The 16,635-nt window shown below is 35.4% G+C and overlaps 1 protein-coding gene across 1 annotated transcript; it reads left to right on the top strand.

Moving 5' to 3' along the window:
* The first annotated feature begins 25 nt into the window (after positions 1-25).
* Positions 26-7,691, top strand: LOC130623861 (A-kinase anchor protein 1, mitochondrial-like). Its single transcript, XM_057439393.1, has 5 exons — positions 26-168; positions 2,564-4,374; positions 4,851-4,918; positions 5,212-5,351; positions 5,940-7,691. The coding sequence occupies exons 2-5, from the start codon at positions 2,570-2,572 to the stop codon at positions 5,997-5,999; spliced, it is 2,073 nt and encodes a 690-aa protein (XP_057295376.1). The 5' UTR covers positions 26-168; positions 2,564-2,569; the 3' UTR covers positions 6,000-7,691.
* Positions 7,692-16,635: the final 8,944 nt, after the last annotated feature.

The raw sequence follows: 16,635 nt of genomic DNA, 5'->3' as shown, positions 1-16,635 counted from the left end.
GAAAATGAAAACGAGGTCATCTTGATCGCCGATCGCTCCACGAGGGTTTGTTTTGTCGCATCATCGTGTAGTAAAACATTGTCTTTTTTGACTATATAGCTAGCTATAGGCATACTTTTTCAGATTTGCATAAGTTACAAGTTTTTACAGGAATCTATTTAAATAAAGGTAGGCTCTCGTTATGTCGCTTTATTTTTTAGGACATTTATTTTTATTCTTAAAGACAATGCTAGCTGGCTAAGAAGTTACACGTGGTATTTTAACACATTCATATATTATACATAACGGAATATTTTTATAATTTTATTGTATAGCTTATGATTTCCAGGTTATAAACGTATTAAGACATATAACGATCCTTAAATTTGATGAACTATAGCAAGCTGGTTACAAGGGCAGGATGACCTGTTAAACATGGTTGAACAAGTCACTAATATCCAAAAAAAAAACAATGTATAACACAACAAGTAAATTATTATCTCCCATATTCTATTAATATTCACACGTTGATCTGCAAGTATAGTTTATTTTTCAAATGCTCAATTAATCAATGCTCTCCACACCAACAGCATTCACAGGTTTTATATTATATGCCATGGATCACCATACAGTCCCACTTAAACGCCTGCCTAAACTTAGCTGACAACCAGGGACTGCTGAAAAATATTTCACCCAGCACTTAAATTACTTTAAGGGGTGTTAATTTCAATGGAAGTTCAAGTATTTTAAAGGAATAATCTGTGAAAAATGTTTCCTTTTTTACCATAAGGCGTACGTCACAAATATCTGGTGTTAGAGTCATTTGAGCACCAAAAATAGAGTCGGGTGGTTGGTCAGCAATAATATTATTGATAACTCAAAAATTGAAAAAATTGTATTTAACCATCCATCCATTAACGCGCGCCATTAAATCACTGATATTTAATAATAACTTTGGCACCCCGTTAGTTTTCGGGTGCTGTTTTCAACTAGTTTTCAGAACCCTTTTCCCATTTTAAAGCGAAACGCAACAATGGTGGTGTTTAATGGCTGCGGGGAGACAACAAGTGTAAAATATTTTTTTGTCATTTTAGTTTTTCCGACTCGCTATATCAAAAAATTTTAATCAAAAATTAGGGTCATTTGGGTGGCTCTAACACGTCTTTTTTGACGTCAGCCTAACTTAATAAAACATCAAAATCAATAAAACATTTATTCCAAAGTGTTCTGCTTGACAAACTTTCGTTCATTCCCAGATTTTAACGAATTAATTTTTGATCAACATTTTGACCAAAGGTTTGATGTGCTAAATTTTCAAAATAATGTACAAGCTTCATCTGTTTAGTAAATATATGAGTACATAGGCAAAGCCAAAAAGAAAAATAGCTAAAAAGAAAAATAGATACACTACCCATAGACCATTCAGAGTTTCAATTAGAAATATAATGTCAGCTTGCAAAAAATACTGACTGTATATAGAAAAAAAACATTTGCAGCTGTGGTCTGAAAGCACTGTAGGTCATACATTCATACCTTTTTAATTATTTTTTTGGAACAACAATTAGAGAAATAGGTGATAAAACAATTGGTGAAAAAACGCGATTTACCATTTTAACCTTTAGATTTGCAAAAACAGCATTTAGAATTGCAAATTGCCAATTGTGCGCTACTAATTCGAAGCTTTGCACATATCAATGCATCAACCTTTTCTGTGTTGGAGTTTGTCCTGTGCTAAGTTTCATCTAGTGAATTTCATTCATCATTATGGAACTATCCTGCTTAAAAACATTTTTTGAATGCTTCTGGCTAGTTTCAGTAATTCTTTGTGTGATTTCAAGTTGACACGCTTTTTTTAAAAAATACCTGAACTTATCCTTGTGTCCAGGTGTATATCCAAGATTTTAAATCAAACTAAATAGAATCAGTGCAAAACTTTACCCTACAAAGACCAGGTTTTTCAGGGCTATTTATGGCTGAGAGATAAAGGTGGCAAACACAAATGTGTGTTAGCACAAGATATAACATTGAAACTGTTGGTAAGATATTTAACGAACAAATTTTCTTTTGCTTTCCTGAAGCTACCTAAAAATGATAAAAAGCGACCAAATTTCAATTAGGAATTACAAAACATGGCAGAATCCTTTAAGAAGTTGAATAAAGGATCACATTTAACAGCGTATACCTAAAACACTGCATATCAAAAATTTTCTGAACAAGTCTAACCAAGTAACCTCGGACCATTGCTAAATTTGACTCCTTTAATTAGGGGATTGCATCTTAGGAGGTATAAACAAGATTTTTTTACGAATTCTTTCCTATCTAAGTTCTTTTTAGGATTTTTTCATGCAAATTATTCATATATACATTTGTTATGAAAAGTAAATTATGCCTCCCATTAATAATAATATTTGTTGTTAATAAGTTGCTTGTTACGTTCGCATCAATTTTATAAATACTTACCACTAAATACCTTAGTACTTTGTACTAAGTGTTGATTAGATGCACATGTCATTTTAAGTATTGTGTGTAACTTTTAATAAACCTTAAAATTCCAAACATAATTGTGCTTTTTTATATATTTTAGTTTAAAATGATGAGCATCAGAACTGTCTTAGCTTTGCTTGTTCCCACATCCATACTTGGATTTTCATTTTGGTGGTGGAAGCGGAAGACAAAAAATGAAATTTTAAATGTAGAGAAACAAAACAGCCTATTGGAGCATGACACAAAATGCACTATGCTTTCCGAGTCTCTACAGAAATCTCCTTCAAAAAGAGAATACCCTGATGATGTGGACGACTCTGAAATTTATATCGAAGAAAGGATTGAATCAATTCCTGTAGAAAAACCAAAAATAAGTTCTTCCTCTATTAAGAGGAAAGCTGAAGATGGTGATGACGACAACTTGTCTGATAGTTTCATCGAATATGCCACAGAATCTGTAGTGAGTTATGTAAGTCAAGATGAAGAACCTGTTAAAGTGTGCATAGAAGAAAAAATCATTAACTTGGATGAAAACTTATTAGAGTCTGAAAACACGAACTTGTTTGGAGAATTTGATCAATGTTCTGAAGAGGTGACACTTTGTGATATTCAAAAATCTGACGTAAAAGTTAGTTCAACTGTAAAAGAGGGTGTACCTCTGAAGCGCTTGAGGCATCAAAGCAGTTGTGATGGCGATAGTGCATTTGTAGAAGACTACAGCTCAGATAATATATCTATCAGTGGCTCTGACTCATTAAAGTCTCCTGAGTGTAGTACCATAGGTGAGTGTCCTAACTCTTCCTTGGAAGATGCTGTTTCTGAAGAAGTATCTTGTAAAGAAATTGCAACTGAGGAAAAATTTAGAGACTGGTATGGTCCTGCGTTAGAATCAGTAATACGAGAAGATATAAACTGGGGCAGTACTCCCATGTCAGATAGTGAAGGTGATGTTTCTGATGCTTTGCTAAATAAAACTATGACAATAGGTGGTGTCTCTCTAGCTAAGTTAAGCATATCTATTGAAACTGAAGTATCTGAACGGAAAAAAAATATTGGGAAAAAATCAACACCCAAAAAAAGCCCAACTAGCCCAAACTTCAGGTCAAGAAAAGATTCGAAAAGAAAAACTGTGAAAGATAGTCCATCCAAAAAGCAGACCCCTACAAAGAGCTCCTTTTCAAAATTTGAATCTTCTAAAAGTAAGAAGGACTCACCAAGAAAACAAACACCAAAGGCAAAAAAAGTGGACACCAGTGATAAAGGCATAGATGGGCCATGGCGTGATGTGGACACTGGGGAAGTTGACAACACCCAAAAAAGCTTTGATTATGAATTTCCTGAGGAGTTGAGTGGAAAGTTAATTGGGAGATCTGGAAAACATGTAAAGGAACTAAAACAAAAAACAGGAGCAACTATTTGTGTTGAGCCAGAAGTAAGAGGAGACAAACGAGTTGTTAGTATAACAGGTTTGCAAAGTCAGATTAAAAAAGCTGAATCATTACTAAGAGCGAGGTTTGCTACACCTTTGAAAAAGATTGTCGACAAAGATATTTCAACAACAACTCAGAGTATTATCTATACTCGTTTGTTAGAAGGAAAAAAAAATGACGTCATTGTGACTGCTATTGTTGATGTGGGCCATTTTTTTGTTCAGATTTTCAGCCCAGAAGTTGACGAAAAAATTGTTCAGTTACAAACAGAATTAGCAAAGTGTTATACTTCTCCAAGATTGAAGTATATGTATTCTGACCAAGATTTACCCAAAGTCAATGATTACTGTGCCTCGTTTATTGATAACACGTGGTGCAGGTTGAAAATCATTGAATTAGTACCTGAAAACCTAGCTGTTGTGACTTATTTGGATTATGGAGGTAATGCTACAGTGCCAACCACTATCTTGCTCAAAATAAGGTAATTTTACTACTTTTACTTTGACATGCATGTACCACATTTAGCCAGATTTTGGGTAGAATGCACACTTCAAGGTTGTCACGCCCTAAAATCCAAATAACCTAAAGAACAAAGACCTTTTTTCTTTCTAAAATTTGTCAAAATCTCCTAAAAATTGTTTATCGTTTTTATACATTTTTATGTTTTCTAAAATTGGACCTTAAAAAAATCATAAAATTTCCTAAAACATTGATATAGCTAAGATGACTTTGGACACAATCCAACTAGGTAGCTAAGTAAAGGTAAATATTTCAGGGATAAATGTGATGCCTGAAGGTTTGTAAGGAAATTGATTAGTTTTTGACCTAATTTAAGGCCTAAAGCTGTAGCAACTAGATTTCTGCTCTATTATATAGGTTTACTGCTCAAAAATTCTCTCAGTGAAAAACCTTTAGGTTAATATATATAACTTAATTAATCTGTTACATGTTTCTCAGGCCTGATTTTATGGATGTCCCGGTTTTGGCAGTAGAATGTCAGTTAGCGAATGTTGCACCACATGAAAGTGAGTATTATTTGCGTTTTTGTTTTTTTGTTGCAAAGTTTTTCAGCTATTTTGCTACTGTTTTCCTAGACTTACTTTCAATGTTGTTCTTTTTTTAGGATTTACGTTGATACACGTTATTGACATTATTTATACTTCTGTCATAAATGGAATTTTGAATAAAAAAATTGTTGAAATTTCTGGTCTAACAAGTAGAAAACATGCGATAATTATAAGAAAATGTGCAAACAGAAGGAACCTATTTACTCTAAGCCTATTGTTGAAATTCAAGAAATTTTATTTGAAATTTTTAGATGATGTTGAATATCCATATGCAGCAACCAACGTATTTGGTCAGCTCGTGGAGGGAAGGGTTCTTCAAGCAGCTTGCAAAACAAACGAAAACAGCGTTGAACGTGTCGAAATCTATTACTATGATGAAGAGAATCAAAGGGTAAGATATACCATTTTTTTATTTCGTGTTCGTTTGTTTATTTAATTTAGTGGTGATGCATGTGCTTTGGATATTTTACATCATTCAAAAGAACATAGAGCAGCCTACAGGACTTCTTATTATTTGTTAAATCTATGGCACAAGTCCACAAGGGCCAGCTGTGCGCTCGGCTTATAAAATTAACTATTATGTATTAACCTTATTCGTAATAATTTCCGTGTGTACTTAGTTTCGCGCATTTGCGTATAAAAATAATTTATCGTGCGAAATTTAGTACAGAAGATATGATCATACACTTCACATCTATATTTTGTTGAACACCCTAAATTGGACTGTTTTTATCCTGTAATTTGTAGTGGAATTGAATATATTTATTTATGTTGCTATTGCGCGAAAATTTTTGCTAATAAAATACTAACATGGGTCTGATAAACATGCTTCTTTGAGTCTGTTAAATTCAATTTGGAAACATGCCCAAGATAGTTTACGGGTTGTGTTTAAACTCCAGATTAAACTAGTTTAACTTTCTAAAAAAAAATCCATGTCCAGTCTTAAGCTATCGTTTGTAAAGTTGCTGTCTTTTTTTAGGAGGTATGTGTGAACAAGGAACTGGAAAGTTGGGGACTAGTTGGATGGAGTGAAGTTTAGTTTTTTGTTGGATAAATCGTAATATTATATACATATATACATATAGTGTTCAGATTTTTATTATTAATTTATATAGGACCTTCCTATTATTCCTTTCAATTTGGAATTTTAATTTTTGGTTTCTTGTGTTTTGATCGAGACGGTCTGCAGTTTTTCAAGTCACAAAGTTTTTAGAAAAAAGAAGGACTATAAAATCTCATCGTTTCAAGAATTGTCATAGTATGCGTTGGAAAATTTACTGGTTACTAGAAAATCTCGAAAACACTTGGTTCACTTGAAAGGTCTTCAATATAAAATTAAAAAAATATAAATTTTCCAAATTTATATATCGTTTATATTCCCTTTTTTTAGGTGTTAAGCGTGTACAGATATACAAATATGATATATTGTATTTTATTTGGGAACTTCTTCTGATGTGTGCTTCGCAACTCATTTTAAAGTGGGACTTATTTGCAGGTTTTCTGATGACCTAGGAATGTATTTTTTCTGCTTTATTTTTTTGTTTTTTTTGAAATTTAGTCAAACATGGCCTTTACTAACGTCCAAATTTTCGCTATTTGGAAATTTTATTAAAATATTTTCAAAAATCGTTAAAAACACGAGAAAAGTTTTTTAAAGGATTTGTGGTTTCTAAATTAAAAGAGTTTACAGAAGTTGTATTTTTTTAAAAAAATTAAAAACCCTTGATTTGCACTTAAAATCGATACTCGTTGTTTTAGAATGCTCAACATTGGGTAGGCACTAATTTTAGCTTTTTTTATCAAAATTAACATTGAATTTGTGTATTTATATAGTTGACAAAGTTGGTATATAAATATTAACGGGTGGCAAAATTTAATGAGGTTGGAAAGTGTGGTGCATTTTGCAAAGTGGTGTTGTTATTTTAGTGAGCATGTAGCTGCTGCTTTATAAAGTTTTGGATGGCTTGTTTACAGTTCTGTTTCGTTCTAATGGCAAAGTCGAGAGACTGACTGGAATTAATAACAATATAGTATTTTTTGTACTAAAGAGAGATACCTGGTAGTAGAAGTGTCAATTATAAACAGTAATTGACAATTGGTTCTATTTTCATCTACTAGGGTCTGTTTCTTTCGTTCAAACGAACATGAGCGAACGAACGTATGTGTTCTATGTTGCTGGGTTTTTTTATTTGTTTTTTGGTATTTTTATGAATTGTGAACTCGATTTTACTCCACAAGCTCGTTTATGCATGGATGACAAATTCAAAGAAAGATTCTGTGGGATTTTTCTTTTTTATCGCTTTTTGGAAAGTTTTTTTTTTTTAGGATACCGTATATGTACCAGGGGTGGCCAGTTCTGGATATCTCTAAAAGCATTAAAAGTTTGATTTTCAAATGGTAAAACAGGATGGCCACAAATTATTTCAAAATTGGTGGAATTTGGTTTGGCCTAGAAAAAGTTTATATAAAAACACATCTTTCAACAATTAGTGGACATCCTGTAAAATTGACTAAAAACATTTTTAAACTGCTGAAAGATTTTTTTAGTTTGCTGGCCACTCTGGTGTCATTTTTAACATTATTTCTCTGTGAAAGAGTGAATTTATTATTTTTAACCGTTCCATTTCTTTGAGAGCCATTCATATTTTACAAGCGTGCTTACTGACGCGACTATTTTTTTGTATATAGCAGTGCTAGCTAATATTGAAATATATCTTATTATAATCGGAAATTGTTTTTATTTTTCCAATATTGTAACCAATACCTGAAAAGGAAAATTGTGGAGAAAAAATGTTATTTTAATGAAAATGTTTCACCCGCGACTTTGGGCAGCATATGATAAACGTTTCTCTATTTTATTATCTGTTTCCTTGACTCCTTGCAGGACTTCGCAATCGCTAGAATTTTATAGGCGGCTTTACTAAGCGTGAGATTGGAAACTGCAAACTGCGCGAGAACTCGAAACCTCTACGAGGAAAGATAGCAATTGGACAAATCAGAAGTGAGCAGACTAGGAGGCAGCACGTAAAGCTCATGAATTGCTCTCGTCAGACTAGAGAACCAGCTTTACTCGATTAAAGAGGCGTTCAAGAAGACGACAACTAAAAAGCTAAAGATCCTGCCTAAGGAGCATTGAATAAAAATAGGTGCTATAGTTACGGCGGGATGCTAGTTTCCTTAATTGTGCTGGCAGTTACATGGGGTGCCGTGGCGCCAAATGTGCGCTAATGGTAGTGCGTAGAGTTTAGTGTAAAAACTGTTTGATAGAGTTGCAATTATTTTAAGGTGGCTTGCGGGTGAAGCAGGTGCGGAATTGCCTGGTATAACTGGGAGTGTTGTGACTTTCTTCCTCCGCACTGCTGCAGAGGTTGTGGAGGTAAAAGAACGCACCTGTATCTTAAGGTTGCTGCTACTGTGACCCTCGTTATTGATAATGTGGGTTCGCTTTCAATGTAATAGTATAACGCAGAACCTTACTTGCGCATATCATTCATATATATGCTAGAATAGCAGTACTACTGTTGTGACCAACACAGCCTTGTCTTACTCTCGTATTTCTCTGCTCTTTGTCTCGTTTGCTGGTAGGCCAGGGCTTGGAAGTGTTATCCTCGGTTTCGCTGTCCCATGGCACCTTGACATTGCTATTGCCCGTGGTGAGAATGAACTTCTGCGTGAGTTGCCTGTGTTTTCTTCTTTTTAACCCTGATTACATTTATATCCACCTCCATGACATGATTTACGGAAAGCAAAATTAAGGATTTGAATGACAGGTTGGATACGGACATTGACGGTTACCTTGATGAAGTTGAAGATAAAATGAGAGTGCTGGAGGATAGATGCAGAAGAAAAAACTTAAGAATAGATGGAGTGAAAGAACAATGCAAGTGAGACATGGGATGACGTGGAAGAAAAGGTCCAGAGAGTACTACAGGAAAAATTGCAAGTTGAAGGCGTACAAATAGAACGCGCGCATCGAACAGGAAGAAGAAATAAAGGAAGAACAAGAACGTTCGTGATGAAGCTGCTGAGTTATTAGGACAAGGGACGTATTCTAAAGGTTGCAAAAAATCTAAAAGGAACAAGCATCTACATCAACGAAGATTTCTCGCCGGCAACAATGAAAATAAGAAAAGATCTATTCAAAGAGATAAAAAGGAGAGAAAAGGGAGAACGTGTTGGTATAAAGTACGATCGGATTGTTAAATTGAAACCTGTTTCGTCCAGTTATAATGGTGAGAACACTAAATAATTATTTATATATACAAATTTGTTTAGTACTATTTTATTGAACGTTTTACAAAAAATAATATGGGTGACAACCTAACATTTAATATTTCTGATAATAATGAAAACATAACTTTGAGTAATTCTAACGATCCAGGCGCGAATTTTTTTCATAATAACAAAATTGAAACTCAATGCTTTACTATAGCTGAGGCCAAAACACATTTTCATACTTTGCAAAGTAAAACATTTTCTCTGCTTAATGTAAATATAAGAAGCATAAAAAAAATTGAAAATTTGAAATCTATGCTCAACGAACTTAATTTCTATTGCAAAATCATTTGCATTACAGAAACCTGGTGCCAAAGTAGGGATGCAGAACATGATTCAAATTTAACAATTCCTAATTATGTCTCTATGCATCAACCGCGTGCTGCTCAACAACGCGGTACCGGTGGGGGTGCATGTGTCTTTGTTCACAATTCAATAAATTATAATTTACGTAATGAGTTGAGTATAAACGATAATGAATGTCCATGACAATAGAACTTTTAAACAAGAAAGAAAAAAAGAAAATAATTACTACCATGTATAGACCACCAGCTAGTAATTTTGAAACCTTTAAAGATCCTGAGTCACATATTTCAAAAATTAATCATTCAAATAAACACATTTATATAGCGGGCGACCTTATAACCTCAATCTACTTGATTATCCATCAAATAATAAAGTTAAGTGCTTCGTAAATGCTCTCCTTCAGAATTACTTAATTGCAACAGTAATTGATAACAAATAATTTTTCCCAGATACTGAAATTGACAGTGGGATAATAAAAACCGATATATCTGACCATTTTCCCACATTCTTAGTGGCAAACAGTATCCATAACCCAGCTGCTGTTCCTTAGAAAAGTATAACCAAACGAATTATTACTGATCTTTCCATAGCAAAATTTAAAAATCTCTTACAAAAAATAAACTGGCAATTTATTACTGAAAAGGACGACCCAGGAGACGCATACTTTGCATTTCTGCAACTTTTGAAAGAAGCCTATAATAAAGCCTTTCCGGTAACTGAGGTGAGTATGAAGACAAGAAACACAAAGTCCGTGGATGACAACCGGGCTACTCAAGTCATCCAAGAAAAAACAATAATTGTATGAGAAATTTTTAAAAAATAAAAGTTACAAAAAAACGAAATCAATTATAAAAAATACAAAACCTTTTTGAAAAAGTAAAAAACCTCTCAAAGAAAAAACATTTTGAGCATAAACTATTACTTACAAAGGGGAATGCTAAGAAAATATGGGGAATCATAAAAGATATTATAGGTAAGTATAACGCATCACATAGCCACCAACAATTAAAAATAAATGGAGAACTATGCTCTGATCGAACAGCCGTTGAAAATCAGTTAAATGATTTCTTTGTGAATGTCGTCACAACGTTAGCAGAAAAAATTCCGCCAAGTTCCATGTTATTTGAATTCTACTTAAGCGACACATATCCAGTTATGAAACATTCTAGCTTAACCCGTCAAGAACTACGAAACGCGTTCAACAGTTTAAAAATTAATAAAAGTGCAGGGATTGACGAAATGAACGTAAATGTTGTGAAAGGTATTTTTGATATTATCGAGGAGCCTCTTTTTCATATTATTTATTTACCCCTAAAAAGGGGTAGATGTCCTGACGAATTAAAAATTGCCAAAGTAACACCTATTTTCAAAGCGGGTGATGAATCTGAAGTTTCTAACTATAGACCAATTTCTGTTTTGCCATGCTTTTCAAAAATGTTAGAACGAATTATGTATAATAAAATATACAAACATTTTACTGACAAAAACATTCTACATGCTAAACAATTTGGTTTTTAAGAAAAACATTCCACAGATCACGCTGTATTGGAACTAGTAAGTAAGATCACAAATGGCTTTAATGAAATTTTTTTATCACTCGGAATATTCATCGATCTTTCTAAGGCTTTTGACACAGTAAAACATGATATTTTACTATCAAAACTTAAATTCTATGGAATTCGAAATAACAAACTCGATTGGTTTAAAGATTACTTAACCAACAGAAAACAATGTATATCGTATGGAACTGAATCTACTGACCTGAAACTTATAAGATGTGGCGTTTCGCAAGGCTCTATTCTGGGACCACTTCTTTTATTAATTTATATTAACGATAAACATTGTTCGTCACAAATTTCTTAATTTCATTTTATTCGCTGATGATACTAACTTATTTTATTCACATAGCAACATAAAAATTGTCTTTGATACAGTAAACCAAGAACTAAAATATGTTGCAGAATGGTTCAAAGCAAATAAACTTTCCCTGAATATAAATAAAACTAATTACGCTCTTTTTTCTAAGCCATCTAAAATTGATAATCCCCCCCCTGAAGATGCCATGTTTAAAACTGAATGACATTAATGTGAAAAGAACATGTAAAATTCTTGGGAGTCTATCTTGATGAAACTTTATCATGGAGAGATCATATCAACATTTTAGAAAATAAAATAGCGAAAAATATTGGAGTCCTATATAAAGCGAAACCATACTTGAATGTTCGTTGCTTACGTGATTTGCATTTTTCATTCATACATAGCTAACATTGCATGGGGTAGCACTAACCAAACTAAACTACATAAATTATATAATAAACGAAAACATGCTTGTAGAATAATATTTGGAGTGAACAGATACACACCCTCGCAACCAATTCTCCATAAACTTGGAGTACTGAATATTTTTCAATTGAACGTGCACCAAGTTCTCCAGTTCATGTTTAAAGTTAAACATGGATTGGTACCTACAATTTTCACAAATCAATTTTCCAATATCAAGCATAGGTACAATACCAGGTATGCAAAAAGTAATTTTATTATTCCATAAACCATTCTTAAATCTACTACTTTTTCCATTCGACACAGAGGTCCCGTTATATGGAATTCATTCTTAAATGAAAATACGGAGCATATTGATACATTTATCTCTTTTAAAAAAGTAACAAAAGTTAAGTTACTGGGAACAGTTATCGACAAAAGAAATTATTGTTAGAATAGATAGTGTAACACATAAAAAAAACTGAGAGTGAGAGTGAGAGAAAACATTACTCTTGTAAATATAGGAAAGTATACTTCATAAGTATTATTATAGAAGCGCAACACTAGGGGCTCGATGATAAGACACGTTGTGTCTTTTACTTGCTCCTGCCGTTATTATATGCCAACTAGCATTGTAATTTATATGTATGCATACTTTTATACTGGCGAAATATATATAATAAATAAAAAAAAGATGTTGTAATAGTCATAGATTTTTCCGATGTGGATGTTCATAATGGTAGCATATATACACTCAACATGACAAAAATATTCATAAGGGCTTACCGCATGCTGCAAAGTCTTTTGAAAATTGGTTATATGCTTACCAACTTCCCCTACTGTGAACACAATCGCTTTAAAGTTTTGTAGTAAAATTTGTTTACATGTGTAGTTATATCCTAATGAACCAATTAGTGAGGATTTTGCCTTTGTATGAGAGCCGCAGATGAACACAGCGTATGCTCTTACACTTTTTCCTTAGATTAATGAAGCCTTTAGAGGTAATTCTTCGGCTTGTAGGTGTGGTGATTCTCCCAATATCAACTTCAATATGTAGTCAGAATGGCCGTTGATTCCCGAGGCACCAATATCAAGTCTCCATACCCGTCACACACTTGGACAAATCCTACCGTGAAGTAAGAAATCTTGTATTGGATAAAACTATTGTCGAAGTGTAAAGGCACTTCCATTTTTCCAATTATGCATTGAATATGGCAGTAGACATGGACTATCAATAGTTGGTAAAGATGTCAAAGATGCCAAAAGCTGTCAATGCACTGCAAAGTTGACCTGACTCTGCCATTATTCTAGTACCTGCTCAGCTTGCCAAGTAACTCGCGCAGAATCGCACAGATGTCTCGAAGACAGTAATACCAAGAGGCCATTCGCCGCAGTTGGACTTTTGTATTGCCCCTTTCGTTTTAGGGGACATTCATTTGTATAAAGGAGCATGAAAAAGCAGTGAGGCAACTTTACATTATAGATGACAAACCTACAGTCTTTGAAGTATTTTTATCATGTCTATAAGCGTTAGACCTGCATGGTGTAACTTACTCATCAACAATGATTTCACTATCCGAGAAGCAGGGAACGAAAAAAAGAGGAAACTGCGTCTTTTTATGAATGGTCTATATTATACTAGATCCATCCACAAGGAAGCCGATGGAAAACCATAGTCTATTTGCTTGACAATGATATTTACGGACTATAGTCAGAGAGGCTATAGGGGTACCTGAGCATGCAGGTTGAAAAATGTTCACATCAGGATAACATGAGGAACTGTACAAACGCACAAGTATCTCCAACTACCGCTTATCATCCCAACAGAATGATTAGAAGCAGTGTCCTTCGGATGGTAGAAAGTTTGAGAATGTCTTTAGATTGTCATAAGGCTGCTCTCAGAGTCTAAGCTGTGCTCTATCGCAGACCTCATCTCTAAGATGAGGTTTGACAACACGCTGTTTTATAAGAATATGATTTATTAGAATATTAGGATGGGATTTCAGGTTAAAAACATTAGAGATAGGAAAATGTTCCTTCTGGCGCAGTCGCGCATACGCGCACGCGCACGTCACAGTCAAGCACAACTGATCCCCGTTTACCGGTACCATCCAAGACCATGCAGTGCTTAGCCATGGTTATTCCCTAATAATCAATGTCTATCAAGGGTTATTCCCTAATAATCAGTGCATAGCAAGGCAGTGTCCCTAATAATCCATGCAGTGCAGTGACGTCATCAAAAATCATACAAAAACGAGTTAACAAATTCTAGCGCAATTCACTAATAGTCTACGCACACATCAAAGTATGCAGCAAATGAGTAGAAAGGGGGAATTCCCTAAAAATCAACGCATGCGCAGTATAAGAGATGTTATAAAAATACTACTATAATAAGTGTGCGTCAACTGTCAGCAATCAAAATTTGATATTTTTGGAACCGCAGCATTCATGACCTTTATGGCCGGTATTGGTATTTCCCTCCCGCTTATGGCCCTGGCATTGGTACAAGAATCAGAGAGGGAGAAGGAGAATGACCGGAAGATTAAAGGCCTAGAGGATCGTCTTGAAGACTATAGAATAAATGGAGCACTGTAAAGATTGTGAAAGGGTACTCGATGCGTACGACAGGTGCACCTGTGGCCGCAGGTTTGTGGTAAGTGGTAAAATGTTGTGCTGGTACTGCTATCACGAATATATCACATATAATGGGTGTGGCTGCGTATGTACAATGACATGCAATTCTCTGATGTCGTTTAAACTTTCAATAACGCAAGATGCTACGATTTGAGAATAAGCTTTTCAACCCTAAATTATTCTACTCATTTGCTGCTACTTTTACAGACATCAGCAATATCAACGTTGACTACCTGATAGTATCAGATCCCATTCCTGCTAACGGAGGTAAGGATCAAGGGTATATAGTAGGGTACCATACACGAGACCTCGTAGTAGCCCTCAGGGTAAAAACACCAAAAATCTGGTCCCCACATGGAGTCACCCGGTAAACTGCTAATGCAGTACCAGCAATGAGTCTTGATTTTGAAAAGTACCCCGTTTGGGTTGCGAAGTATCGTCAAATCTGGCTCAAGATTGGGGAGTTGATATCCGAGCAATTGACGACAGAGCAGTGAAAAAGGACTGCTTAGTGAACGCCAAGCTTAAATACTACAACGACGCGATCACGACTAAATTCCTCGGTATGCCAGTACCCTACGATGAGCCATGCCAAGCCAGTGCCATCCTGGCTATTTTATCGGTGTATGTGCAAGGTAAAAACTACTACCCTCAGGTACATTTTACGGAATGCCAATATAAGGACTTCAAAAAGGAATGGTTGCTGAGTGAGGATTAAAAAACATAAATTTTATAGGCCTTGTAGGCCTATAAAATGTATACAAATTAGGGCTTATACTCAGGTTGTGCAGTTGCCTCATCCTTTCTTTCTTGAACATGTATTCATACAACCCCAGGGCAAAGTACAAAGGTAACAGGGGAGAATGGGCACTTGGTGTAACCAACTTGGACCATCAGGGTCTGTACGTGCCTACAGACTCGCACATTGAGGTGGTATTCCCCAAGTTTACCAAGTACGCCATCAAGATACCAACTAATTTGCTGAATAACCCTGTTTGGGTGGGTTGGACAGGACAAGCGTTGGGCTACTGGAATATCCAGGTTAATTTACCCACTGCGCAAACACGGCATTAGACATATCTGCCAATCATCTGACGGGCTCCATACCCCTTGTCAACTCGATCTTTAAATTCCATGTCTATTACCACATTTGCCGCATCCTGGCAAGAATGAAGGTACTCATGCCATATCATGATAGGTTTTCTCAGTATAAAAAACCTTATTCCATCTCAGGATATGCGCAGGTATGTCGCGAATACGGTGCAGATGCTAATGCCTTGTACAAGTTTAAAGCTGTAATATCATCGTTGACGAATGGCTGTTGGTGACCACAGGTCGACTGCAACTTAGCCAAGTTTATCATTCCCACAAGTCAAGTCCTGACATCAGAGGGCCTGACCTAGCTAAGTGAAAGTATCCGGGTTTACGTGGTCCTGTTACTGGGGTTGCAGCCGAGTGCCAAGGCATCTTTAATCGGCTCTGGTGCAGACAACTACACAGCAAGGCAGATTCTATTGCATAAATTTGAAGCCATGATCCAACGCTAGGAGAACGTGGGCCATGACATCCCTGAATTCCAGAAGGTGCTTCAATATGCCCGGACTCCAGTAACCTTTGCCGTCATGCCCGGCGTGTATTTGTTGCCCTCTGATATGAACCTGCGCATAGGCAAGATTGTAGGGTATAATAACAATATTTTGATCGCACCTGCCAATGTAAATGTAGGGGTACAGGTTGATGTGAATAACAAGCCTATTGTGAGGCATACGGCAGCCGCACCTCCCAAGCATACTATCAAAACACCTATACATACTACACCTCTAAAGCATACTACTCTACCTATACATACCACACCTCCCAAGCATACTATCAAACCACCTCCTAAGCATACTATCAAATCACCTCCAGATCATACTATACAGGCTATACCACCTACACCTCCAAAACATACCATACCACCTTCTATACCTGAACAACCCCCACAAAATCAACACGAGGTTACCAAGCCGCATTAATCACGGCAGGGGTTGTGATCATCATTGCCTACATCTGGTTTAAATAGGCTTATTTCCTCTTTCCAACATAGAGCACGACAAAACCAGAGGCTGCCGCGATGGCCATGTACAGGTGCTTAGCTGCATACTCGACGATGGTTGACGCTACTCTCAGAAAGAAGGATACAACTGTACCAATAATCCCGG

Source organism: Hydractinia symbiolongicarpus, chromosome 13 (genome assembly GCF_029227915.1).
Source record: "Hydractinia symbiolongicarpus strain clone_291-10 chromosome 13, HSymV2.1, whole genome shotgun sequence".
NCBI classification, from domain to species: Eukaryota; Metazoa; Cnidaria; class Hydrozoa; order Anthoathecata; family Hydractiniidae; genus Hydractinia; species Hydractinia symbiolongicarpus.
The sequence above is the reverse complement of the archived record's forward strand: the minus strand, read 5'-3'. Positions and strand labels throughout refer to the sequence as shown.